We start from the raw sequence: 27,611 nt of genomic DNA, 5'->3' as shown, positions 1-27,611 counted from the left end.
GAAGTCAACCGATTTTGATGAAACTTGACTGGTAGGTTCATACCACGATCGAGTCGTATGCTTTTGAGCACCGTTGCTATGGACGCCACCATTGCCTCACAACAGAAATTTGAATTTTTTGAAAAAATCCGGAAAATATTTTTATTTATCTATTTTTTTCAAAAATAAAAAATCGACTTCCGCACTTTTATGCGCACTATAATCAACCTCTTTGTCAAAAAATTTCAGCCCGATCCGTCAAAAACTGTATGACTAGTATGCAATTATGTAGCGACCACCTATGTCGCCTACCGGCTTGTTGGAATGGTTCTGTCCACTGTCAAATCCCCCCCCCACCACACACACATAAACCCCCCACCACACACACATAAACCCCCCACCCCACTTTGAGTCCACATTTGCGTTCGATTTATTTTCATAATAAAACGATTTATGTTTTACATATTGTTAAATTTTGGGTTGCGTGCACTATCCCAGGGACAAAGTAACTTCCTCGCATTGGAATCACCATCATGGCTTCAGCGGTTATTGATGTAGGTCAGGCTACAGTTTAACATTGTTTTGAGAGAGGAACAAGGACAAGAAGAAGAAGAAGAAGAAGAAGTACAAATTGACGTTTTAGCCATCTACCGATGTAGTACTTTAATGATGTGTTTTGGTGTCTGTTTAAGTCTTGGTGGTTCAGAAAACGCTCAAGAACAAAAGTTATGGCTTTTAAATGCTCACAACTTAACTCTAAGAGTTTATAAGCATATCATTGTATACACATTTGAATGGGCAGCCATTTATTTTTTCCATATCATCCCTGAATGTGGAGTCCTGCCGTACTTAATGATAAGTGTTTGAATAAGTTTGGTAAGAGCAATGATTGACAGTTTTGTTTTGATAATGTGTAATGGTCTTGTTTGATCATCGCCAATTGTTGAACATTGTGTGCAGGGTCACGTGAACCACGAGTATCGTTGCACCTTTGTGTTTGATTCTGAGGTGTTGGTGAACAAAGTTCGTTTGGATGTATTTCGGTTGAAGGATTGTACCACGGGCTCGGTGAGGAAATATTCATCACAATTTCTTTGTTTTATTGTGATGTTTTACCTTCAAAGACTGGAATGGTTTATAACATAATCAATGTTGTTATGAGGGGGCATATAATATAGTACATGCATGAATATTGTTGTTTTGTCAAGGAATTGTTTTATATCTATAACGCTAGTGAAAGAAATGTCAACTAGGTTGATAGTCGAAGTAACAACAGATCGTGGTACGGTCGATCGGCCCTGGGAGGTTATAGACAGCTTTGTGATTGTCCCTTGAGAGGTGAGTGAGTTGCTTGCAATGCCAGACATAAAATGATAATGGTTGAGGAACACCGAGGGTTGTCAAGAGATAGAAGGGTCTGAACAAAAACAAAAAGATTGACGTTTGGTATGAAGACTATGAGATGATAAAGGAAGGAGCACACCAGGCAAGTGACTGTGGGGAAAATCATGTTGGTGGGTTTGCATTGCTGCCTTGATCAGGGACTGCATTGGGTGGAGAGTGGGGAATTGGAGGAGACATTTTCACTTCAGAATGAAGACTTTCAGAGACTCAACATTCATCAGAGCTCTGGTTTCTGGAGTGTCCAATTTAGCTTTATGGAGCATCCTTGGTTGGTGGTTACGTGCCCTTTCCACACGGCTTCCTGGTGATTTCCAACAGCAGGGTGGAAGTGTTCCCCATGGCAAGACTAACGTCGTGCATCCATATTGGTGTGATTTACGTAGAAATGCAATACAAGGCATTGTTCCTCAGAATGGACCCTTGGTGCGTATTTTATTTGGTGTCGGGGGGGGGGGGGAGTGGACCCTTAGTGGGTATTTTATTTGGTGTCAGGGGGTGGGAAAGGACCTTCAGTGGGTGTTTTATTTGGTGTCGGCGGGGGGGGGGGAGTGGAATGTTTTAATATTTTTATATTTTTTGCAGAATCCAAGGCTTGTAGTGAAATTGACGCACACACACACACACACACACACACACACACACACACACACACACACACACACACACACACACACACACACACACACACACACACACACACACACACACACACACACACACACACACGAGACAAGACACAAAACAGAACTGTAAGATGAGACAAACAGTTTTTTTCTTTATTCTCAACTTACCACAACCCTCGTAGAACTCGGGCTCTGTGGAGTTTGCTCTATCCGGTTTGATCGTGGCACCTGCACGGAAGCTTTGGCTGGACCTGTGGTAAGGCTTGTGATGAGCCCACCTTACCTTTCTACCACCGTCACAGCACAAGAAAATTTGTCGCACAATCGTGGCCTTTTGCCGAAAACTCGGAACAATCGTATTGACGTTCAGAAAGACTCAAATTTTGTACAAAACACAACTTTGCTGCAGAAAATGCCTTTTTCTTGCTTTGCTTGGTCAGTAATGATCACTTGTCATATAAATTAGAATAATCTTTGCAATTGGTTCCGAATATCAGCACCTGGTATGGCACGTACATAATGATCACTCGTGGATGGAATTTCATGGATTCCTGACACAAGAGTGCAGTTGCTGTTGAAAGGTTTGTGGTGTTGTCGTGCAGCTCACATGAAGGAAAGAAGGTTGGCGACATCATCGTTGAAGCATCAAATGTTGTTGTGACATCAAGTTCAGAAGAGCACAGTTTGGTAATAATCCACGCTTTTATTCATTTTGGAATTTCTGTTTGTTTATCTCAACATTAGTCACTAATATTGTTCTATTGTGTGATCCTGTCATTATGATGTCATTAGCTGCACATCTCAAAATTTAAGATCAGCAGTTTATTGAATGATGTGGTTCTTGTTGCTTAAAGTATTGCATTTTTAAAATCCTAATTTTATTTTGTGATTATAGGTAATCATTTCCCTAGATTACATTTTTGCAATCACAGAGCAGAATACAACAAGAATAATTAATAAACGAACCTCTCGGTGGCCTTTGAAGGAAAACTCACGGAAGCCTCAGAAATCTTCTGCAGCCTTCCATCTCTCCATTGAATTATTAATAGACAGAATTGATGCTGGAGCAAAGAATGCACTGGAAGGTTTGCCATTACCTTCCAAGATTGGTCGGATTTGTACCACTCGTCACCATTTCTGGAACTCAAACCAGAACTTTTGATTCATCCCACAGACTCCACATCCGAGAGATCTTGATCAATATGCAATACAGTCCAGCATGAAACAAAAAATTGCATTTTATAAACATTTTACATCTGTGCTGAAACCCAGGTGACGAGGGTGGCAAGTGGCCAGAGTGCTTATTTGTCATTTGCTTATTCACTGACAGGTCAAAAGAACGTAGAGGTTTTTAAACGACTTTTTCAACTTTACCATTGAAAAAGGTATTCATTGACATTCAAAAGGAAGAAACACAAATCAATCGATACTAATAAGTTGTGTGTGTGTCAGTGTGTTTCCTCCATAACTCAAAGGCCATGAAACCGAGCAGCCTGAAACTTTGCATGCACACCAAGAGAACTCAAAGGAAGTGCAAGAGTGAAATTTGTGTGTTTGGATAAATTAAAGCACCCCATTTGAAGATAATTAACGGCCTTATTTAATTATATCCTTCATCAGGCGCATCCTCGGTCACCGCCCTCTATGGGGTCTTAATATGTATCCTGGGTCACCTCGCTGTGGTATGAAGCCACCATGTTTATTGGCCTGCTCAACCTTGCCTCGACTTGGAACAGGCCGCAATGATTTCTTAACGATAGTTTTTTTTCACTTTCCTCACTCATATCATCGAATGCCTGTTCATAATACCAATGAATCGCTGGATACATTGCAATGCTTATAAACGACGGAGACAGCAGTGTCCGTGGCTTTATTTTATTTTTGCACATGCCATAACCTCGAGAATCTCTTAAACTCAGAAGAATTACAAAATTTATGCTTCAGAATCGAATTTATCAGCAGTTCCGATTCCTAAAAAAGTGTGGATTTGTCAAATTTGGACATATTTGACATTTCGGGCATCTCCGGGAGGTGTGTATTTAATATTGTTACGGCTGTGGAAATTCGCATTACACCATGAAGGGCCCCGAGGTGAGATATCTCTAAGTATATGTGCAGTTAGCCCCAAATCCGTTGTCTAGAGGGAATTTATGTGATTCATTCGGACTGCGACGCTTTGAGTTAGGCGTTTTTCTGTTCTATCTTTATTTTGAACCAACCACGTCTCAACCGCCATCACACAACAACCACCATCATCTTCGCCTCTACCCCCGCTGACGAACGCAAACCTCCACGCAAACAACCGCCACCAACTACGCCACAACGCCAACCGCGCTACAATTACCCTCACAACAACCACCACCATCTTCGCCACTACCCCCGCTGACGAACGCCATCCTCCACGGTCCAAACTATGACGGTTTCCGCGTTGGAAACCGTCGACAACGCAAGGAGGGAAAGAAGAAGGCACAACGATGGCGCGTGGATTTTTCCCGCCTGTTTTTCCCGTCTGACTTCCCCGCGCTTTGGAGTGGCGGAAGAGCGATGCAGGTCAAAGGTGAGAAAAGTTGGGGGCCTCTTTTTGGGGGAATAATGCCCTGGCTCCCAGCCAAAAACTGACTCCCTCAGCCCCCGGACGGAGCGGGGTGGAGGGAAAGCGTGAGGGCACGCCCCCTTCGAGAAGCTTCTCCAAGAAGCTCGAGGGGAGGCGGAGCCGAAAACGGGGGCGGAGTGAAGGGCGGAGCCCCAGGCTATTAAAGTCGGACACGGGCGGAGCAGTTGGGTGTGGTGCTCTTGCTCTCTTCATCCTCTTCCGCTCTTCCGGCTCGCTCTTCTCTTCGTGGTGGCTGCTGGCCTGGTCTTCTGTGGGGCAGTCCCGAGACCCCGCTAGCGGGATGGAGCGTCTGCCATTCCACACACCGCGACCTCGAGCAACTACGTTTCCCCCCCCCCCCCGTTCTATCCGCGCTGGGATTGCGCCCGAAACACTGTCCGTGGCGTCGAGCGGCCAACACGTGCCGGTGCGAGGCATGCCGGAGAGGACTCACCTACCACGCCAGGGCATGGAGTCGCGGACAGGCACGACCACGCCGACGGACGTGGGAGAGGGACTCGACGGCCCCAAAGGGAAGTCACCATTTTCTTTTCGGGGTTTTTGTATGGATCTTGTGGCGCCGTGTCTTGTAAAGTAGAACTGTTTAAGTGTTGCCGTGTGTCGGTCTTAGTCGGTTGTAGCTCTACATTGTTTCTTTTGTTTTAACTGTTATATGTGCATTTTTATTGTGGCTGTATATATGTGCTTTCCATCTGTCGTGTAAATAAAGTGCTTGCATGTTGAACTGTGCCCGTTTCGCTTCGTCTCCTTCCTTTTAATTGACCCTCCATCCTGCTTCACGTAAAGGGTTCGTCGTGGGCTTAATATGCCCGATAATCAATCGGAACCGTCGAGGCCAACGATAACACCGCTCGGTTATCACTGTAGCACGGAACGGACCGCTTAAGCGGTTCGTGTCCGGAGTCAGCCTGTGGCGTGGTGCGATCGCCCGGTCGACCATTCGCGCAGGTACTTAGGTAGATCGAATTTGGCGAGCGACCCTATCCTGCGCGGGTGGGCAATTGGCACGATCGTGGTGAGGTTAAAACCCCACCCGTAACTAGCTCCCGGCGTTGGTCCGAGAGGGTCACGACTGAATTGTCCGTCTGGTGGGCGTCGTACCGCGATTCGAGTCATGCGGCCGTTCGCACGCCGGCGGGCGCGAATTCGCAACAATATGATGGTTTGGTGATTGCTGATCGTGTGCCAAATGAACCGTTTCTTATCAACAGTTTTGTTGGAGTACTTAAGCCACTTGGCAAGCACTCTACGATATTCGCACTGTCACTGAATACTGTATATCGATGGACTTGAACAAGGTTTAGGATTCACTCACGTGCGTTGTCGGCCACATGCTGTGCTGCGGTGAAACAGGTTGTGGTTCTCGCTGAAAATGTGAAATTATATTTTCCATGACGTTTCCCCTTTTTTGCACATTCTTCCATTATGCGACCCATCACTTCAACATCGATAGATATAAAAAATAAATAACGTGCACATGTCACATCGATGAAGTTGCGTGATGGTGGGTGGTCTCTCGGGTGGTGCCTCACTGGCTGGCAATGTGTAATTTCATTTTTAGACAACATCGCTTAATTTAACTTTTTGTTTGATGTGTTTTCATTATCTACCCGTCACTTCGACATTCATACATAAAAAACAAACAAACCTCCATCGACCTCATGTTCGGAGTTCCTCCATGTTGGTTTGAGCAGTGAAAAGCATTGGCTGATATTTTGTGTTCTCTTTGGATTGATGTATCTTTTAATTACATTTTTTGCTTGAATTCCATCTTTAAAGAATGATATTTAAAAGGTAAGCCTTTGTGGTCCTTTTTGTTTGCTTTATCTGTGCGGAACTTCGAATGGAACTTGGACCAGGCCGTGTTTGCCCTCACTCAGTGATTTAACAAGCTTCGCGGAAACCAACCATTACCTTTTAAATGTGAAAAAAACAAATTTATATGATACTTTCATGAAGTCGGGTACACCTGGAATATATGATGTCAAGAATGAATGTGCGGGTAACACATTACCTTGGTACGGCGAGGATGGAGGGACAGACGGACAGGTGCAGTCGGTTTTAACTTCTAAACCTCAGCAGCATACGAGCACTCACATTTTCCTTTGTCCTCGCAGCTGTTTCTAAAGCAGTTGGTTATCTTTATATGAACCGGGTTTGCTTTGGAATCGTGAGGAGTTTCTCTTTGTGGGTTTCAAAGCTGATAACATGTATAATACGGTCAGAAAAACCACGACTGCATGAAGCACAGGCCGCGATTGTAGAAGCCGGTCACATTTTATGAACAGCGAATACGCGGGGCTCGTGAATCGTGGAACTGCGAATGTCGGGGTTTGACAGTGCTTGAACACTGCATGGGGTATCCCATTCTATGAACTCTTTCGTTGTCCAATTGTTCCAACGTGACAACAAAATACCTTTTATTAAAGACTATATTGTGCAAAGCAAATTAAGTCTGTCGGTACAAATCCTCCTCTGAGATGTGTGAGACAGGAAGTGAGATATTTTCTGGTTGGTGCACATCATCTGCTGTGAGACGGGTAGACGAATGTCACGAAGTATTTATTCGGCCCAGCCTGTATGTCGGGTATGTACTGACCGAGGAGCAAAAGGTCATTTTGTGACCTTTCAACATTTTAACAGAAAACAAAATATGTTATTTGGACATATACCTAAATGATGTCGAATCTATCAATCCTTGTGTGTCTGATTCATGTACTGTTGTACGCCATTGGGTTTTTGCTCATTTTATTTTTTGAGACAAACTTGTGTGAAACTCAAAGGCCACTGAAGTATTACTCTCAGACCCCGGTTTACGTCGGCCATGCATTCCTTAAAAGTGCAACGAATATCGAAATGACAAATATCAAAGCAATTTTCTCATAAGAATGAATGCTACAATCGGTTCGCATGTCGCCATTTCACGTATTGTATTATATTGCGCTTTTTACCGATGATGTTACCCTTTTTTGATTAATGACAGTTGTTGTTTCATGTGCAGCCTGTGGCTGCTGGTTGCATCACTTCTGGAATTGTGGCTGTGCCGCCAATGCAGTGCCCCTGTTAACAGTAAACTGGTACTCGTTTTGCCGACATCAGAAGGATGACAGGCTGAGTCAACCCACCTGGTGTTCAATCAACGGCCGACAGGGGCTCAAACTCAAGACCCTAAGATCTCAAGCCAGCTACCTTAACCGTTAAGCCAACAGCAGGCTTATTAAAGACAGTTATATTATATTCAAGTACACATACAGATAAATAAAATACATAACAATTGGGAGACAGATTTAAATAAATATGGACCTCTTCCAGAAGCAAAGTTGGCTGTATATCTTCTTCCTCCTCCAATGGACGTCAGCACATTGATCGATTGGAGGAAAACTTAATAACCCGGCAACATCAAATGCATCTTCACAAGCATCCATTCGACGAATAACATCTAATTTCACTTCGCAGGTTTTGCTCTTACAATGCATTGTAACCAATCTACAGCACAGCACATTTCTTTATGTGTGATACAAACTACAGTAGTTCCTTCGGCGGTTTTGCGATCTCATAATTTGGGACTTTAGTAATGTATTATGACATTTTATCAGCCTTGTAAGTTCTGCAAATGCTCAAAAAGAAAAGGTATGTGTTTTAAAACGACGTAAGTGGAGTTGAGATGACAAATATCGAGAAGAGGGATTGATAATGTGATTAAGTATTTGTGAAATGATGTAAAAAGGGGCGACGTTCACCGTGGTATTACTGTACCCGCAGTTTGGTTGGATGCATCTTTATAGATGAGGTGAGCTTTTGTTGTGTTCATTCTTTCCCAGCACGTGACCTCCCGCTTCACGCTTTGCAAGATTCCTGGCTCCAAGTTTAGCTGCTTCAAAATGGACCCGAGCCTTTCATGTGGTACGTCGGCCGGATGTTCGTGGCCTTACGTTGGCCGGGCACCTTTGGCTGACAGTAGTGGCATTCGGCGACTCGATGCTAAATGGACAATTAATTATTGATGGCAATAATGTGATGACGTCATTGAGATGTGAACTTGGAAAGGGAGTGACCGGTGGCCGATACATTGTTAACCATGTCACTCAAGGTCATGACATTTGCAACGGTGTAACACTAATTGTGCCAATGTCTCATTTGTGGACAAAATGATCCATTTGACCACTCTCACTCTCATATTGTTGCGAATCTGGAAGCCATGAGCACACAACATTCAGGTCCTATAGCTCAGTTACTTCGATAAGTGAATGTTGATAGATAGCTCCCTTTCCCCAGTCTAATGGGTGAATAAATGTTTATGCGCTGTGAAGTTATTTTAATAGTCAGGTTTTCCTTTTATTTTTACAACACCAACGAAAACCCTCTTCTCCCAGCATTCTCTGCGCGCTCGCTTGGGCATTCCAAGCGACGAGTAGGGGAAAGGTCAGGCCCCACCCATCGGCTCGCTTGGGCACTCCACGTCATGGAATGTGACAGGCCCCACCCACGGCGAATGGGCCACGCCTGAGCGAGCCACGCCCGAGAGGTATAAAAAGGGAACGGAGAGCACAGAAAGGGGTTTGTGGTTGTTTGGTTGAATCTACTCGAGCGAGTTGCGAAGGATCGGTGCCTCGTCTTCACCAGCGCATGTTCTGGAGCGTGTGAGGATCCGGCGGAGCTCGGGAGGCTGATTGCGGCTCGCCGGTGTCTGGATTTGGCTCGCCTCTCGCTGGTGCCCGGTTCGAATCGGCTCGAAGACCACACGAGGTGGACAGGTCCGAGGCAGGTTCTGGTCTTCAGTTTGCCTCCCCATCCGAGCTGGAGGCCTCAAGAAAGACCGCTTTGGGTCCGGTGTGTGTGTGTGTGTGTGTGTGTGTGTGTGTGTGTGTGTGTGTGTGTGTGTGTGTGTGTGTGTGTGTGTGTGTGTGTGTGTGTGTGTGTGTGTGTGTGTGTGTGTGTGTGGTGCCAGTCCATTAAGTAGCCATTGTATAAGTGCCTTGCTGTACATACATTCCTTTTATTATTCGGATAACTCTGCTTCTTACGTGCCCCCCCTCCATTATAAATAAACCATATGTTAAATGTATCGGTTTGTCCTTGTCCTTTCTAAAATTGGTTTAACACGGTGTTGGAGAAATAGCCAGGCCGTTGCCGCTGTAAAGGGACATTTGGACCGACGGAGGCTCGGCAACCGTCCGCTCGGGTCGCACGCGGTTCGAGTACGCTAGTGGCTCGTTCCGTACGAGCCTCGTCGAGGGTGAATTTCCCTGGTAGTTTGGATGACATGGGTATTTAGGTAAATTGAAATTGGCAATCGACCCTACCCCACGTGGTCAACCTATTGGCGAACTTCGGTCCGATAAGGGACCCGTCGGCTCCGGAGTTATCCGGGGCGACGACCTATACATTCCGGGTTATCGGTGGAGTCGACCCTGCAGCTGCATCGAGCGGTCGTGCTCGTCACCGTACCTGGCCCCACAACAATATTTGTTCTTGGTCTTTCGGCAGGATGTGAAGGTGGATAATTTGAGCATTATCGGGACTTTTATGTTTTTTTTCTTCGTGTATCGTTTGCCTGTTTCTTTCAATCACCTTTGACCGTCACAATTATCTTGACATCAAACACCATAATGCTCTTTAGTCCTGTGCTTGCAATATTTTCACAATTGTGCCAAGTTGACAGTATCAGTGTTATGATTCTCACGGTTACATTTGTTCTCCCTCAGTGTTTTGTGAGCTCCTGGAGCGGCCTGTCCTACTTCCTACAACATCACCATCTAAGATATCTGCCATCGAGCAGGCAACAGAGAGTAAAATGGCATTGCACTTACCTGTCATCCTCCTCAACTACTATGTGGACAAGTATTCTTACTGGTTAGCAAACGTCCAAACTATGTTTGTGCGCAGTGTAGGTGTCGTGCTGTGAGTGTACCACGTGTGTGCAGTTTGGGCATTTTTACGCACACCACAAGTCAAGAGTGCACCGTGTGTACGTGTTTGTGTCTGCAGTGTCGGTGTTCTGCAAGGATTAAGAAAGCTTTGCGAACCATGGCAGAAGCAGAGACAAAAGGCACTCGTTTATTTTGAGGCTCTCATTGAACGATACAGCTGCGCACTACGTAACCTGAGCCAGCAGCAAAGTATTTATTTCATGTTGTTTCAAGAAATGAGTTCTGTTGTTGTTTCGCACTGACTGCATTTACTTTGGTGCACCACCTTTGTGGATTGTATCATAACCCTACCTACTTTCATAGGAATTGTGGATATGTTCAACAGTGTCATTGCACTTTGACCTCGGTATTGTTTGCTGTCTAGGCCGTACTTTCAAGTCGAGCCGGTTAAAGTGCAGTAAAGACTTGGAATTCCTTCCAACGAACCTACATGTGCAGCGGCTGCACATTTACCATCGGCGAGGCACAGGTGCCACCACATCGTGTTCTCATTGTGCGGAACTTTATCACAACATTATGTATTCGGCTAGGAGAAATAGATACATGGAGGAGAGATAGAGAGCTGGAGGAGAGATAGAGAGCTGGAGGAGAGATAGAGAGCTCGAGGAGAGATAGAGAGCTGGAGGCGAGATAGAGAGCTGGAGGCGAGATAGAGAGCTGGAGGAGAGAGAGAGAGAGAGAGAGAGCTGGAGGAGAGAGAGAGAGCTGGAGGAGAGATAGAGAGCTGGAGGAGAGATAGAGAGCTGGAGGAGAGATAGAGAGCTCGAGGAGAGATAGAGAGCTCGAGGAGAGATAGAGAGCTCGAGGAGAGATAGAGAGCTCGAGGAGAGATAGAGAGCTCGAGGAGAGATAGAGAGCTCGAGGAGAGATAGAGAGCTCGAGGAGAGATAGAGAGCTCGAGGAGAGATAGAGAGCTCGAGGAGAGATAGAGAGCTGGAGGCGAGATAGAGAGCTCGAGGAGAGATAGAGAGCTCGAGGAGAGATAGAGAGCTCGAGGAGAGATAGAGAGCTCGAGGAGAGATAGAGAGCTCGAGGAGAGATAGAGAGCTCGAGGAGAGATAGAGAGCTCGAGGAGAGATAGAGAGCTCGAGGAGAGATAGAGAGCTCGAGGAGAGATAGAGAGCTCGAGGAGAGATAGAGAGCTGGAGGAGAGATAGAGAGCTCGAGGAGAGATAGAGAGCTCGAGGAGAGATAGAGAGCTCGAGGAGAGATAGAGAGCTCGAGGAGAGATAGAGAGCTCGAGGAGAGATAGAGAGCTCGAGGAGAGATAGAGAGCTCGAGGAGAGATAGAGAGCTCGAGGAGAGATAGAGAGCTCGAGGAGAGATAGAGAGCTCGAGGAGAGATAGAGAGCTCGAGGTGAGATTGAGAGCTCGAGGCGAGATTGAGATCTCGGGGCGAGATAAAGGAGAGAGAGAGAGAGAGAGAGAGAGAGAGAGAGAGAGAGAGAGAGAGAGAGAGAGAGAGAGAGAGAGAGAGAGAGAGAGAGAGAGAGAGAGAGAGAGAGAGAGAGAGAGAGAGAGAGAGAGAGAGAGAGAGAGAGAGAGAGAGAGAGAGAGAGAGAGAGAGAGAGAGAGAGAGAGAGAGAGAGAGAGAGAGAGAGAGAGAGAGAGAGAGAGAGAGAGAGAGAGAGAGAGAGAGAGAGAGAGAGAGAGAGAGAGAGAGAGAGAGAGAGAGAGAGAGAGAGAGAGAGAGAGAGAGAGAGAGAGAGAGAGAGAGAGAGAGAGAGAGAGAGAGAGAGAGAGAGAGAGAGAGAGAGAGAGAGAGAGAGAGAGAGAGAGAGAGAGAGATTGAGATTGAGAGAGAGAGAGAGAGAGAGAGAGAGAGAGAGAGAGAGAGAGAGAGAGAGAGAGAGAGAGAGAGAGAGAGTTTGAGTTTGAGTTTGAGTTTGAGTTTGAGTTTGAGTTTGAGTTTGAGTTTGAGTTTGAGTTTGAGTTTGAGTTTGAGTTTGAGTTTGAGTTTGAGTTTGAGTTTGAGTTTGAGTTTGAGTTTGAGTTTGAGTTTGAGTTTGAGTTTGAGTTTGAGTTTGAGTTTGAGTTTGAGTTTGAGTTTGAGTTTGAGTTTGAGTTTGAGTTAAAAAAATTGTTTATTTGATCCACACAAAAAAAATTAACATTTGAAAGAAAGATAACCATTACAAAAAAAAACAGAAAGAAAGGCATCACAGATTTCCAGGAAAATCATGACAGGGTGAACATCAATTCTAATTGATCCACAAAGCACAAAACTGCCACAATGCCATTTCCTCTCAAAAGGTTTAACATTCTCATGACTTAAGTAATGGTCAAATTCTAGCCGAAGTCTTGCTGCAGAAACCCTTTAAAAATAGGCATGACATCAGACCTATCAATCCATCCATTGGGACCATACTCTGCGCCGAGCATTGTTGTTGCCTAAGCGTGTGTATGTGTATATGTATGTATATATGTGTATATATTTTGCAACAGCAACCAGGAAGTTGAGGAGAATATCATGCTCCTGATGAAAGAGACTAAAAGGCATGCCAAACACAAACACGTGTGAGGTGAAAGGAAAGGGCAGTTTATTAAAAAGATCTGAAAGTAATGAAAAGAGGGAGTTAGTCTTTTGCATTGCATGTAAGCATGAAATAAATCTTCCTTGTGCTCTCAGAAAGGACAAGTAACCTGTACCGAGCTATTTGAAATGGCGTACGAGGGTGTTGGAAGGGAGGCCCAATGTGCTAATCTCTATTGTATGTCTGTCAATAGGCCGTAGATAGGTCGCATATACATCGGAGGCTAGAGTGTGGCAGACGGACATCCGGGTTCCTAGCCACTCTGACCACATGGCTTTAGGTGTTTATCCACAAAGGGATGACGCTGATTGCTTGTCTTTGTCTGGAGAGGTCATGGATCCCAGATTGAATTACCAAGTGAAAGGGGGTAAGGTGTTCACTGCTTAACTGAATGGAGTGGAGCACCTTGATTTCAGAAAAATGCAGCCAAAAATCCCCCACAACACTGGCACCTTTCCAGCCAATATGTCACTGTCTAAATTTCCATATCACAATTCATACGATCTGGTCCACAAGTCGAACAGATCTGAAACCAAGGCTTGTCACAATTGACCCAGCAGATCTCCACCTCGACCCAAATTAATCTTTAAGGTCGCACACCTTATTAACCTGTCTTTGGATAAATTTCTTGATCAAGGTATACCCATGAGGAATTCCTGGGAGAAACTGATTATAAAATAGAAGTTCCTGGAGGAACATTCGGCAATTGTAAGCATCAATTAACTGATGGACGCCAAAGCCCTTCCAAGTATCCAGCAAGCTTTGGTAAAAGAATCGGAAGTGAGCCAAAATGAATCCGTTCTTTCAGAAAAAGATCTCTGTCATATCGTAATCCACTGACCTGTTGCAACAAAAAAGCACAAAGGGGCGCTATGGCAGCGACTCGGTGAACAGCAGTTTTTGCACAGTTTGCAAACGAAAAGCCATGACTCAGCCGTTGATATCCATATCACCATGGCGATCCTCTTTCTGGGGCGGTGCAGCACAGCAGGCCAAAGCCAGTGGTAGCCAGTTCAAAATTATTTTACCAATGGTCCATGGATAGCAAGGATTAGTCCTTTGGGTGTCTGCAAAGCAATAACTTTGTGCCATAACCTAGCTGCTCTTAAGTAATTGATAACAAGTGTGGGTCCTCTATAAGACAGAGACATGAGTAGTCCTTCCCATGTTTTTAAACGACATGTAATCTGTTCTAACACACCTTCCCAATTCTTCGATTCCATCTCAGGATTACCAAGATAAACTCCGAGATATTTAACCCCATCAATTTTCCAGACTATGTTCTGTGGAAGTGAAGGTGATGGTATTTCGGAGAGATTATTATTATGACTGCACCATAGGGCTGTACCTTTACTCCAATTTACCTCAACAGAGGAGGCTGTGGAGAAATTTTCCAAGCAACGTTGCAAGACACACTGTTTGGATCTCTAATTGAAATGCAAACATCGTTCAGTACAAATTTTGGGTGTTCTACACCCCCACCCACTTATCCTGGGGCATTCACTGCCTGGTAGAGGACCAGAGTGGTACAAGGGCAATTGCATATCACAGCCCTGAAAGAGGACAACCTTGACGAATACCTCATCGAAAAGGAAAGGGGGAACATAACCTGTTATTAATTTACATCTTGCAATAGGTGTCAGTATATAATAGTTTCGCATAAGAAATGAAATGTTCTCCAAAACCATCCCTTTAAGAACATAAAAAGGTATTGATGATCAACATGATCAAAGGCTTCATCTTTGTAGTTATCACAACCCATAATTATCATGCAAGTAGTTGTTACAAGAAATGCTATCTCTTACTGGAAAAATATTATCATGAATAGACTTTCGTGGTACACAATACATCTGATCCGGGTGTACAACAGAACCAACTGCAGCTTTCATACGATGTGCAAGAACCTTAGAGAAAGTCGTGTAAGTGGCACACAGTAATGACACAGGCCACCAGTTTTCAACTCTTTGAAGAACACCAGCTTTGGGCAGTTGACTTACAACTGATCCCCATACATGATAATGGCTGTTATCAAACGTGGATGGTTTTCTCAAGGACATTAAGCAACTCGGGTCCAACAAGATTCCAGAAAGTGTGATGAAATTATCTGGGTAGGCCATCAATCCCAGAGGCTTTTCCATCTTTTAAGGCCCTGTCACACCTTGACATTTTAGCCAGCGTATGGCAAGGTCTTGAAATGTATGTAAAACGCTGGCGTACGCTGAACTATTTATGTTTTTTTTTTTTTTTTAAGTTTTGGGCGTATAATAACGTGTTGGACGTATGCATAACGTATTGGTAACGTACACAGAACGTTTTAATCATATATAGATAATTATACCAACGAATGCTGAGCGTGTTGTCGGCGTTCACACCTATGCCGAACGATAGTCTAACTTATGCATAGCGCGGCAGCGTATCGCCGACGATCACGTGGCATAGGCTATTCATAGGCTGCGGCTCGACGATTCAAATCATAACCACACTAGACATCGAAGTGTGCAGCCGCTGTCACACCTTGACGTTTTAGCCAGCGTATGCCGACGTATGAAAATTTTCCCGAACCAATCTGGCACACGTCGAATATGTTATGGGTAAGTTTTGTATACGTTAAGAGCATGCTGGCATACATCGTAGTATGCTGGCATACGTCGTCATACGCCGAGTACGTCGAGAAATTTTCAGCATGTTGAAAATTTCTCGACGTACTCGACGTATGACACACATTCCGCATACGCTGACATAAGTTGTAGGCACGCTCCGCGATCGTTGACACATGTCGACATACGTTACTTGTACGTTAGTCATAAGTCGAAACACGTCAATGTAATGGTTAGCGTCAGTGTTCCAGACTACCTGGTTTTTTTTTTGGTTTTTTTCTTCGTTATGACGATGATGTTGACACTTCGATTTCTAGTGCAGTTATGATTTAAATCATTGAGCGGCAGCCTATTAATAATATTATATTATAACCGCACTAGAAATCGAAGTGTCAACATCACCGTCATACCGAAGAAAAAAACAACAAAACCAGGGAGTCTGGAACACTGACGCTAACCATTACATTGACGTGTTTCGACTTATGAGTAACGTACAATAACATGTGTGGATGTGTGTCAACGATCGCATAACGTGCCTACACCACGTTACTCATAGGTTAGAAATAAGTTTCGGGTACGCTAAACATTACCTCGACGTGTTTCGACTTATGAGTAACTTACAAGTAACGTGTGTCGACGTGTGTCAACGATCGCGTATCGTGCCTACAACTTATGGCCAGCATTATGCGGAACATGTGAGTCATACGCTGGCATACGTCGAAAAATTTCAAGCATGGAAAATTTGTCCAACACCTCGGCGTACTACGACGTATGCCAGTGTACTACGACGTATGCCAGCGTACTATGATGTATGCCAGCATGCTCTTAACGTATACAAACTTACCCATGACGTATTCGACGTGTGCCAGCGTTTTAGCCAAATTTTGTATACGTCAGGCATAAGCTGGCTAAATTGTCAAGGTGTGACAGGGCCTTTAGGCTTCACATGGATGCTTCAAGTTCCTTGGCGAAGATTGAAGAGTCAAGCGCTCGTTGCTGTTCCTCTTCAACTTTTGGAAGCCAAACAATTGGCTCCCACATCATATCATGATCTCCACTCTGAGGGAGTACATGTTGGAGTAAAAGTCTTTTAAGATGCCCCTAATTTCCTGCTGCGAGGTCGTCAAGACCCCATTTAAAGTGAGTCGGCCATGGATTTGTTGTGACTTTTTGGTGGAGTTCTCTAAAGTGAAGAACTCTTTATTTGACATATCTAGTGTCAGCTTACGTATCTGCATTCGTAACAAGGTACCCATTGCCCTTTGCGTCACAATTTCAGTCAGCAATGTTCTCTTTGCCATGCCCATAGCAACTGATCTTGTGCGTCCTTTCCCGCATAATCATTATTTTGCTTGAAAGAAACAATCTCTTCAATTGAGAGAGATTGTATCTTTGTGGTATGTAGACGACATACTGTTGGCAGAAATATTTTATTTGGGATTTTGCAAGGTCCCACCACAACCGAAGGTTAGCATGTTCAAACCTGGAGGTGCGACTTTTCTCCCATGTGGCTCGAAAATCTATCTTCTACTATACTAAAAAAATAGAATTTGTTTGTTTGTTTGTTCGTCCTTTATAGGTGGCCGAAGCGTTTGATGCAATGAGATGAAACTTGGCATGAGTGATCCTTGGGACATGAGAACGGACATGGGGGGGGGGGGGTCAAGTTCAACGTCAAGATCACCGGGTCAATTTCATCTGATCGAGATGGGACCAACGCCATTCGACAGATAATCAAAATTAAATGACAGTTAATTGACGACATTCACTTCCGACTTCCCGTTTTCAAGTTATGACGTCCTAAATTGACTAAAACGTCAATTTTTAGCAGCGTCTCGCGTAGCGAACGCTGCTCATAGAGAGCTCGGCGTTGTTCTTCTTGTTCTTCTTGTTCTTCTTGTTCTTCTTGTTCTTCTTGTTCTTCTTCTTGTGAAGACAAAACCTTAATCTCAAGGACTCGGCTCTTGTATATACAAGATCCGGATCTCCTTAAATACTGAGCACATGTACACATCCTCACATAGATGGTGCCTTTTGAGAGCGTCTATCATGACCTTTTAAATATTTTCGGACATTTGCTTTAAAGTTTCGAAAAGTTCACGTTACTATTTAAAGATTATTCCATTTATCGTATTGTAATTTCGTAAATACATCATTTATTTCGTAAATACACGATATATCGTAAATACGTAAATACATTATGACTCGTTTCGCTATTGGCTTAATGAAGGCATGTGACGAAATATCGGAAGTTGTTGTTTTTTTAAATTTTTTTAAATTTTTTTTTTTTTTTTTTTTAGCCGACAAAACCGTTAGGACGCTGCTCGTGGACACATTTGTCCTTGTTCATGTTTGTTTGTCCTTTTATAGACGGCCAAACCGTTGGATACAATGAGATACCTAAGCTGTTGGGGTTGCCTGGTGTTGGCGCAGTGGTTAGGGCAGCGGCTTGGGATGCAAAAGGTCCTGAGTTCAAGTCCCGTTGGGCCACTGAATTAATACACCAGGGGGTTGACTCAGCCTGTCATCCTTCCGAGGTCGGCGAAATGAGTACCAGTATACTGGGCCGGTGTATACCCCGGTTAAAATAGGTGTACCATATCCCTGTGTTGTAAGAGGCGACCAGGGTTGCGTCAGGAAGGGCATCCGGCGTAAAACATGTGCCAAATCACAATGCGGATCATACGGATGATCCGCTGTGGCGACCCCGAACGGGAGCAGCTGTAAGAAGAAGAAGAGACCTAAGCTGTTGGGGTTAGGGTTAGTTGTTAGGGTTAGGGTTATCTAACCCTAACCGTAACAGCGAACCCCAACCCCAACCCGAACCCTAACCCTAACACTGCCTTTCCATTCCCTCCCCTCATTCGCTCCCCGCCCTATGGGCGGTACTGTCTAGTCTACTATACTAAAAAAAAATAGAATATGTTTGTATGTGTGTGTGTGTGTGTTTGTTTGTTTGTTTGTTCGTCCTTTATAGGCGGCCGAACTGTTGGATGGAATGAGATGAACCTTGGCATGAGTGATCCTTGGGACATGCGAACGGACATGGGGGGGGGGGGGAAGGGGGTCAAGTTCAAGGTCACCGGGTAACTTCAATTTCTCAATTTCATCCTATCGAGACGGGACCAACGCCATTCGACAGATAATCAAAATTAAATGACAGTTGATTGACGACATTCACTTCCGACTTCCAGTTTTCGAGTTATGACGTCATAAATTGACTAAAACGTCAATTTTTCATGTTTGTTTGTCCTTTATAGACGGCTAAACCGTTGGATAGAATGAGATGAAACTTGGCATATGTGATCCTTGGGAATGGACATAAGGGGATCAAGGTCAAAGGTCACGGGGTCAAGGTCACCGGATAACGTCAATTTCATCCGATCGAGACGGGACCAATGCCATTCAACAGATAACTGTACCCGCCCATGGGTGGGTACTTTGCTCATATATTACTAAAACTCTCACCTTGTATGTATGTTCCCGAAATGCAGCCCAAACGGTACACGATAGCGCAAAATTTTTCAGCCGACCTTACTCACCATTCGCCTACGGTGTGCAGTATCAAGTTTCGTTAAAATCTGGAAATGAAATAAAATCAATTCCTGATTCAATCAAAACCTCTTCGGGAGCATTTGATCAATGCAAACAACCTCAGCGGTATAGTTCGCTGGAGCTATCTTTTTTTTCTTTTCTTGAAATGATTTTTTTCATCAACCGCTGTCACAACGGGTTCACGGGTCATCTCCGTCGTAGTCTTTAAATTTCTTGTCACTCAGAATGTGGGTATCAAAGGTCCAATATGCAAGACCACCTGATGACAATGGTAATTTATAAGGACAGCACGACTAATCTGTGATCTGTGAAGCCGGTTGGTCGAAGTTGGGATGTTGTCATAACATTTAACAATGGCTGATTATCATAAATCTCTCTCAAGTCTTGCCCTTGATATAAAGGAATCCTGACATCTGCACCATGTGTAGCTATGCAAATATGGGTGTTGTAACCTCCACACATCCTTAAAACAATAGTTTTTCATGTCGTTCTCTAACCCCTTACTGGAGGCTACACAACATATTATTAACTACCAGATAAATTGTACAATTTATATCTCCAGCAATGGAAATAAATGCGATTGAATCCTGGTCTTTTATGAAATCCTGTGGTATGGGAAATAAATTTTGACTCGTATCACTCCGCTCAAACATTCACCACGACTATTTTTGGTGTGTTACACAGGAACTCCACAGACATGAGGTGACCTTTATATATTTCCTTAAAGGAAACCTGCCATGCAGAAACCTTGTGGCCTAAACAAATAGCGACACCAAACTTAGGTGTAGGAAACCCATTTAGAAACCACTGACTTCAAAAAGTTTTCCCCACGCAGGTGTTATAGTGTTTGTGGCATGTGTCTCCTGTAAGAGGATAATATCAGCTTTTATTCACTCTCAGCTATGGACTGTTTGAATTCTCCGTAATAGAGCTCGACTCCCATTAATGTTCTGGGTTGCAATTTGCAGATCCATCATTGGAGATTCTCGGCACTTTTGACCTGCTACCTGCAGTTCTTCATTCACTTTTGTCAAGGCTTTCCTGAGGCCCTGAAATTGAGGTTCAGAAAGTTCTACAGAGCCATTCCTTTGTATCATATACTTTGCAGTCACAATGAAAGCTTTGATGTCACGAAATAATCTTTAATTTGCACATTGCATTGTCTGAAGATTTAATTGAGGAAACCAACAATTTCCTCCTTAGATATTGTGGTTTGGTTTCCTTTCTCCTGTGGTGCACCTGAAGCTTCACTTAAGCAGAAAGACAGGCCACCAGAACCTACAACAGCATCACTGTGGTCATTCGATTGTGATTCATTCACTGAATCCTCTTCTGTAACAGAATTGGTACATTCTTTCTGTTGACATTGCACACAAATATCTACCCCATCATTACTATCTGTTTTTTTTTCTTGGCATCCTTTTTGTTGTCGTGCGTCCTAAGCTGGCTGTTATCCCCTGGAGTCAGTCTTTCTGCTTCACATATACTTCACTGAAAAGATCGAAACCTCGATGATAAACGGTGCCCAGCTGATGATCCAGGCAGTTGGGAAATCAGTCAATTATTTATTAGTCAAGGTTATAACTTCAAATATAATAAATTTTGTGAGTACTGACCAGTGCATAATATATCTGTGTTTGTGTGTTTTTGTGTATGTATGTTTGTGAGAGGGGTGTGTGTGTGTGTGTGTGTGTGTGTGTGGTGGTTTTGTGTATGTATGTATGTGTAGTGTTTATATGTGTGTGTGTGTGTGTGTGGTGTGTGTGTGTGTATATATATATGTATATTTATATATATATTTATATATATATATATATATATATATATATATATATATATATATATATATATATATATATATATATATATATATATAAACAAGTGGTCGGGTGAGAAGACCACTCGCTGGGGGAAGCTATCTTGGCTCCCACCAGATTCCCCCAGAATTGTAGGCCGTCGCACATGGATAATTCCGTGATGCGGCGGGTCGCTTAACCGACCGTGGACGCCAATAACTCAACCACGTGACTTAGGGTCCTCCATCTTGTTAATCCGGTTACCTAAAAATAACCACGTGATTTAATTACCAGGGAACACGCCCTCAGTATGCCTTGACCTGAACGGATCACTTTACCGGACCGGATCGGATGCAGCCGAGTGACACTGCCAAGGACCATTCCTAAAAGGAATGGGTTGTTGGGAATAAAGTTCCGGCTGAGCTAGGATTTGGACCATGCTGGATCAATGGAGGAAAAGACAAAAACGAGTTGGGACCATTTCTAATCATAATTTATGAACAATGAGGCGAGGAAAGGTATGTGGTACGATCAAGATTAATTGGGGTATATTGTGCAGAGATAGGGGAGAGAGGTGTGGTGCAGCAATAATCAAGCAACTTATAAAAGCGGACACAGAGCAGACCAAACCCGAAAATAATAATAACGATCATCTGCAGGCTTACGTACATAGACAGGTGCCAGGACACACACACACACACACACACACACACACACACACACACACACACACACACACACACACACACACACACACACACACACACACACACACACACACACACACACACACACACACACACACACAGAAAACCCAATGAAGAGGGATTGAAGCAAGACAGGAGAGGAGTTGAGGCTACGGTCTCTCGGTACCCGAACACGCCACCAATACGTTTGGGGGGTGTGCTCCATGATGCGGTACCCCCCCGCCCCTTCCTCCTCCCCCCTGACAGCTGGCGCGTCATCTCTCGCTTCAGGCAGCTCGCATCAAGACCGTGGGCGTAAAGGAGGGGCTTGAGTTGGGAGGGTGGAGTCAGCGTCATATAGGCGGAGAAGAGGAGGAGCCCAGCGATGATGACAGAAGGCGGAGTCGAAGTGATGGCAACAGAAGGCGGAATCGAGGTCCAGCTTGAGCGGCAGAGAGAGAAAGGGAGGAGTCCGCTCGGACCTTTATAGGCCCCGCGACGCGGGGCGAGGGGCCACCCCGAAACTCGGTGACGTCACCCGAATCGGGCTCTGATTGTCCACGAACCCCTGCGCGACACGGCTGCGATGGTCAGAAACTGCAACATTCCATTTCCGGCAAGATGTCCCTACGCCGCAAAGATGTCCTGTTCCGACCTCACGACACGATATGAATCGCCCACACCAAACTCTGCGCTATGAATCGCCCTGCAAGAACCCCTGGGCCATGCCCTGATGACCGTCCGAGGGCAGCGTCGGTCTTGCATGCCGCTCGGGTGCCCCGACCAGCGCTGGCCAATGCGCCCGGTCTGTGTGCACCATGTGGCCCGAGCTGTACAACATGCCTCCACTCGATTGCAGCTTCGCTGACCGTAGAGGCGAGAAGGTAAGATGTTATGGCGAACAGACAGTAAGATGTGTACATTCGTGCCCCACTCTGTACGATAACAGTGTCGCGAGCGGCGCACGGGTCTGTCTTCGATCACGTTCCGTACAGTGTGCGTGGATCTGCCATTTCGCACGTGGCCAGCACTCGCGTTTGCCCGATTCTGCTATCGTGTGCGCGGGGGCGAAACCCGATTGATATAATTAGTCTAGAAATGGGTTGAAAGGAATGTGCCGCTTGCGCCTTGCACACTCGCATCCCGCACTGTGTGTGTGTGTGTGTGTGTGTGTGTGTGTGTGTGTGTGTGTGTGTGTGTGTGTGTGTGTGTGTGTGTGTGTGTGTGTGTGTGTGTGTGTGTGTGTGTGTGTGTGTGTGTGTGTGTTCTTATGTCTGGATTCCTTCTTGGAAGTACGGGTCAGTAATTGGTCTTTATTTTGATTAAGGTCAGAAGTTTTATCTCTTTCAACATGAGTAAGTGGTGGAGCTTCGTTTTCAACCAGTGCTTCACCACCCACTTTGCTCACCTTGCGAAGGATTATCAAGGTGACTGTCTATCTGCACCACCAAAACTTTACTACCTTTCTTGTCATTTCTTCTGCCTCGACAGGAGCTTTTGAAAACCCCCCTCGAAACAACAGTATCCACAACTTGTTCTTCATCACAGAATATTTCTTCTATTTGCAGCCCCTCTCCCATTTAAATTTGGTCACTATTTACCCCATCTTTGGTCACACCTGAGCATTCTGATGTTTATTCCTGTGCTATAGGTGACTCACTTACAGAGTGCACCAGCACAGCCACAGGTGGGAAGGGCGACCCTACTGCTGCAATCACGGGAAGACCCGATCCAACTGCTGCAGTCACGGGAGGACCCGATCCACCTTCTGCAGAAGCAGAGTATATTCTGTTAACACCAGGACAATGATACCTGGTGTTACCATATGCACCACAACCGTAGCAGGTTAAGGTCTCCGTAATTGCAAAAACTTCTGTAATCATGTCCCTCTACTTTGAAGTTCAAGAGATATTCAGCTGTGCTGCGCCATCTTTTAACACTACATATTAGAACCGCGTGAACGATTCCACATGCTTTAATTTGTCATTACTGGTGTGCAAAGGAACGATGATGATTCGAGACACAACAGTGCCATAATCGCATAACCTTTGCGAATCACTTTGTTTGATAGGGTTTGATAGGAATGGTGGGAGGTTGCTGACTGTGGGGGGGAGGAGGGTGGGTGGATACTTATCCAACCAGGATATTCTAGTTTTGTATTTTTAATTAATTTTTTGAAATTTGTATAATTTGTTTTTCACTTGGAAGTTGTGGGGTATAATGTGTAAATACAGGTGGAAAAAGTCTGATTTAATGTAATTAAATTCCAGGCTATAAGGCAACAAAAGTTGAAAATTTTGTCAGGGGGTGTACACTTCCTATAGGCACCGTATGTATGAAATTTCACATCGATTCGTTCCGCACTTTCAGAGATGTTTAATGTTTTTTTTCCTAAAATGCAACATGGCTGCCAAACCATGTGCCTTATTACATCATTATCAAAAAAAAATTCCCGTATGTCATCAATTGCATTTGTAAAGTTCCATATTGATCAGTGAAATGTTTTCGAAGAAGAGGATTTTGAAAGTTTTTTTTTTTTACCTTCCATTATGGCTGTCAAAAAACATGATCAATCACGTTTTCTTTTTTTCAAACTTTTCTCCTTATGGGTAGTTAAGCATATGTTTAAAATTTTGAATTGATCCGTTCAGCACTTTCGGAGAATATTTTTTTTGAGGATTTTCATAAATCCAAGATGGCGGCCAAATCGCGTGACTGATGATGTCACAAAAATGATATGCGCAAAGTCAAATAAGGGCCGAACAGTTCCAAAAGTTTCAAGTTTATCGTATTCAAAAACTGAGCAACAGAGCAATGCGATTTCACGTGCGTGCCAAAGAGAGCAACAGCTGTGGAAAGTGGGAGGATAAATGAGGGGAGAGAGAGGGTGGAGAAAGTGGGGGAAGAGAGAGGGTGGAGAGAGAGAGAGAGAGAGAGAGAGAGAGAGAGAGAGAGAGAGAGAGAGAGAGAGAGAGAGAGAGAGAGAGAGAGAGAGAGAGAGAGAGAGAGAGAGAGAGAGAGAGAGAGAGAGAGATATAGATATAGATATAGATATAGATATAGATATAGATATAGATATAGATATAGATATAGATATAGATATAGATATAGATATAGATATAGATATAGATATAGATATAGATATAGATATATAGAGATAGATGTGCACACACAAGTTCTCAGCATCAAAATCTCTGCTTTGACCCTCCTAATGTAATGTTTTGTTGGTACAGGCTGTGCACATGATGTGCTGACACTGGGAGCACCTGCTGCACATTCCTTGGGTTTCTGGGATGGAGGGCTCAGAAGTTTACTGCACAAAGCTTCTGGAGTTACATGGTATGATCGTTGGTGCATTTATCTTGCCATTTTCTGTCAGGTCAGTATTTTGGGACTGCCACTCGTAGCATGTAATCCTGCCGTATGGTCGAGTTGTCAGCGCCTAAACCAACAACCCTCACTGGCTTTGCTAGTGGGAAGGGTGACTCTGACACCTGCCAGGACTAAAAACAACACCTGACAAAGACCGGATGAGCTCCTTCCGGGAGCTAATGGCCATCCAGTACGGAGATAGTGTCTCCTAAAAAACACCTCCTGGGGGCAGGAAAAATTTTCCATCTGGCCTAGTTACCCCCTCCTGCACGGTGGTCCTGCAAAGAGATTTCCTTGTTTCAGGACGAGGTGAAGGTTTTGCCAGTTTTTCCTCGTCTTCATTTTCTCTATGGCCCTTCACATTTCGTGGCTCTCAACCTTGTTTCGGGCAAATTTCAGCAAATATTTTTAAAAATCTTTGTTTTCTGCTCTGGTTTTGAGACAAATGTTGGTAAACACCTGCATTTTTGTTACAAAACCTACATAGTTGTTTTCACTGTCTGCTGCAGATACAGCTGCACAGGTTAGCATAAATCCCCTTGTTTTGTCATTGTAAAGTCCTTTGTCCTGTTAAACATGGAATTGCCCCTCTGATTACTGTCACAGGTTTATGCATAATATTGAATGATTGCCATGATTACCCTTGTGAGGATACACAGTGCCAGAAGTGTGGCTGTTACTTGTAACTCTACGATGGACGTTTATTATCACCTTCAGTGTGTGGGGAAGAACGGGACTTTTGGCACGGCATTGTGTTGTGAGTTGTTTAATAGAAGCGGAGATTAAGGACCTGTACGTTGAGTTGAAAATGAGTTGCTGTGCCTTTATGAAGATGTCTCACCTCTCGAAGTGCAGAATCACCTTTTCATCAACCCTTTTCATGTGCACTGACAAATGGTCGTAAAACTACACTTGCAATAAAACCACAACCACACTTCAAACCTGAATGTGATGTCATGATAAAATATATCTACATAAATGTCCCTGGTTATGTCTGGATGCAGTAAAGTGCTGCACAACCTGTGGTTACTGCACCACATGCACGCCGATCTCACTCAGAAAAGCAAGTTGCTGTCCAAGGCGCTGGAGGTACAAAGTGATTGTTGCTGGGAACGGTTGATGTCGCTCATTGATAAGGTTTGCACCCTGGTTTTCATTCACCCTGATTGATTAATTATGAGTGTTCCATATTGATCTCGAGTTGTATCATGTGAGATTGAATTCACTTCCTCGATGCAAAGCCAATGATCCCTGTTGTTATGGAGATTGAGTATAATGTAAACAATGAGAAAACTAAAAAATCAATGAGGAACACAAAGGGGTTTCCAATATTCATTGTTTATCTTACTATCCACATTAATAAATGGCTGTGTGTGTGACCATGTGTTAATCTGTCTGTCTGTTTCCTCCGTAAATGCAAAACCATGAAACATAGCGGCCCCAAACATTGCAAGCACACAGAGGGAACTCCAAGGTAGTGCTTGAATGAAAACTGGGTGTTTGGGTTAATTAAAACACCCCTTTTGAAGATAATTAACAGCCTTATTGAATTATCCTTATTGAATTATCCTTTATCAAAGTAACATTATCCTCGGTCACTTCACTGGGGTTTGAATTCGTCATTTTTTTGGCTTGCTCAACAATACCTTGACTTGGGACAGGCTGCAATGGTTTCTTAACGATAATTTTTTTTTCACACTTTCCTCACTCATATCATTGAATGCCTCTTCATCATACCTATGAATCACTGGATACATCGCAATGCTTATAAACACCCGGAGACGCCAGCGTTCGAGGCTTTATTTCATTTCTGCACGTGGCACAACCTCTAGAATCCCTGAACTTCAGCTGAGTTTCAAAATGTAAACTGCTTTATTTACCTCAGTAGTAGTTCCGACTCTAAAAAAGTGTTCATTCATCCAATTCAGACATTGATTGCATTCCGATCGTCTCTGAATGCATGGTGTTTATATGACCGATTGGTGATCACTCATCACTCGCCAAGCCAGCCGTTCCTTTTCAACTGTTTCATTGGAGTGCTTGCTTGAGTGCTTAAGCCACTTGGCAAGTGCTTTTCAATCGTGGGTTTCCAGAGTTAGGAAAGCAAAATAAAAAGGATGATTACAATGAGGAAAAATTGTTTTCAGTTGTTACAAAGCAATGAACTGCCACATCATGGCAGGATAGCAGAGAGGTATGCATGCTCTCTCTAAGCTGTCTCGCCTGGGTTCGCATCCTGACCCAGCTATAAACTGTCATCCCAATATTTGACAGGCAGAGAGATTCATCAATGTGTGCGCCGTCTCTCGGATGGATGTTAAACTGCACGTCACATCTGCCGAAATCGCACACTCTCACCCTCCCCTCTTCACCCTTCTCACCCCTCCCCTCGCTCCCTTCTCCCATCTCACTGCCTCTCACACCCCTCAATCCCACTCCTCTTGCTCTGTCTCCCGCCCCTTTTGCTCCGTCTCCCGCCCCTTTTGCTCCGTCTCCCGCCCCTCTTGCTCCGTCTCCCGCC

The 27,611-nt window shown here is 44.3% G+C and overlaps 1 protein-coding gene across 8 annotated transcripts in view; it reads left to right on the top strand.

The window, feature by feature from the left end:
- LOC147010287 (inositol polyphosphate-4-phosphatase type I A-like) overlaps positions 1–27,611 on the top strand; it is a 109,089-nt gene that overhangs the window by 37,118 nt on the left and 44,360 nt on the right. For 7 of the 8 annotated variants that reach the window (XR_015052393.1, XM_085859573.1, XM_085859571.1 and 4 more), the window contains 9 exons: positions 940–1,047; positions 2,189–2,262; positions 2,609–2,693; positions 8,442–8,523; positions 10,326–10,473; positions 10,609–10,739; positions 10,915–11,019; positions 24,952–25,057; positions 26,095–26,227. Coding sequence is in view for 7 of the 8 variants with exons in the window: in XM_085859573.1 (XP_085715699.1) it covers positions 940–1,047; positions 2,189–2,262; positions 2,609–2,693; positions 8,442–8,523; positions 10,326–10,473; positions 10,609–10,739; positions 10,915–11,019; positions 24,952–25,057; positions 26,095–26,227 (972 nt within the window). In the remaining variant the exon portion in view is untranslated. The remainder of the gene's footprint in view (positions 1–939; positions 1,048–2,188; positions 2,263–2,608; positions 2,694–8,441; positions 8,524–10,325; positions 10,474–10,608; positions 10,740–10,914; positions 11,020–24,951; positions 25,058–26,094; positions 26,228–27,611) is intronic. The other variant, XM_085859572.1, reaches the window with a different exon arrangement.

This window comes from Eptatretus burgeri, chromosome 16 (genome assembly GCF_056783735.1).
Source record: "Eptatretus burgeri isolate ZD-2024b chromosome 16, Ebu_testis_v1, whole genome shotgun sequence".
In the NCBI taxonomy this organism is placed as follows: Eukaryota; Metazoa; Chordata; class Myxini; order Myxiniformes; family Myxinidae; genus Eptatretus; species Eptatretus burgeri.
Note: the sequence above shows the minus strand (reverse complement) of the source record. Positions and strands in the feature narration are given on the sequence as shown.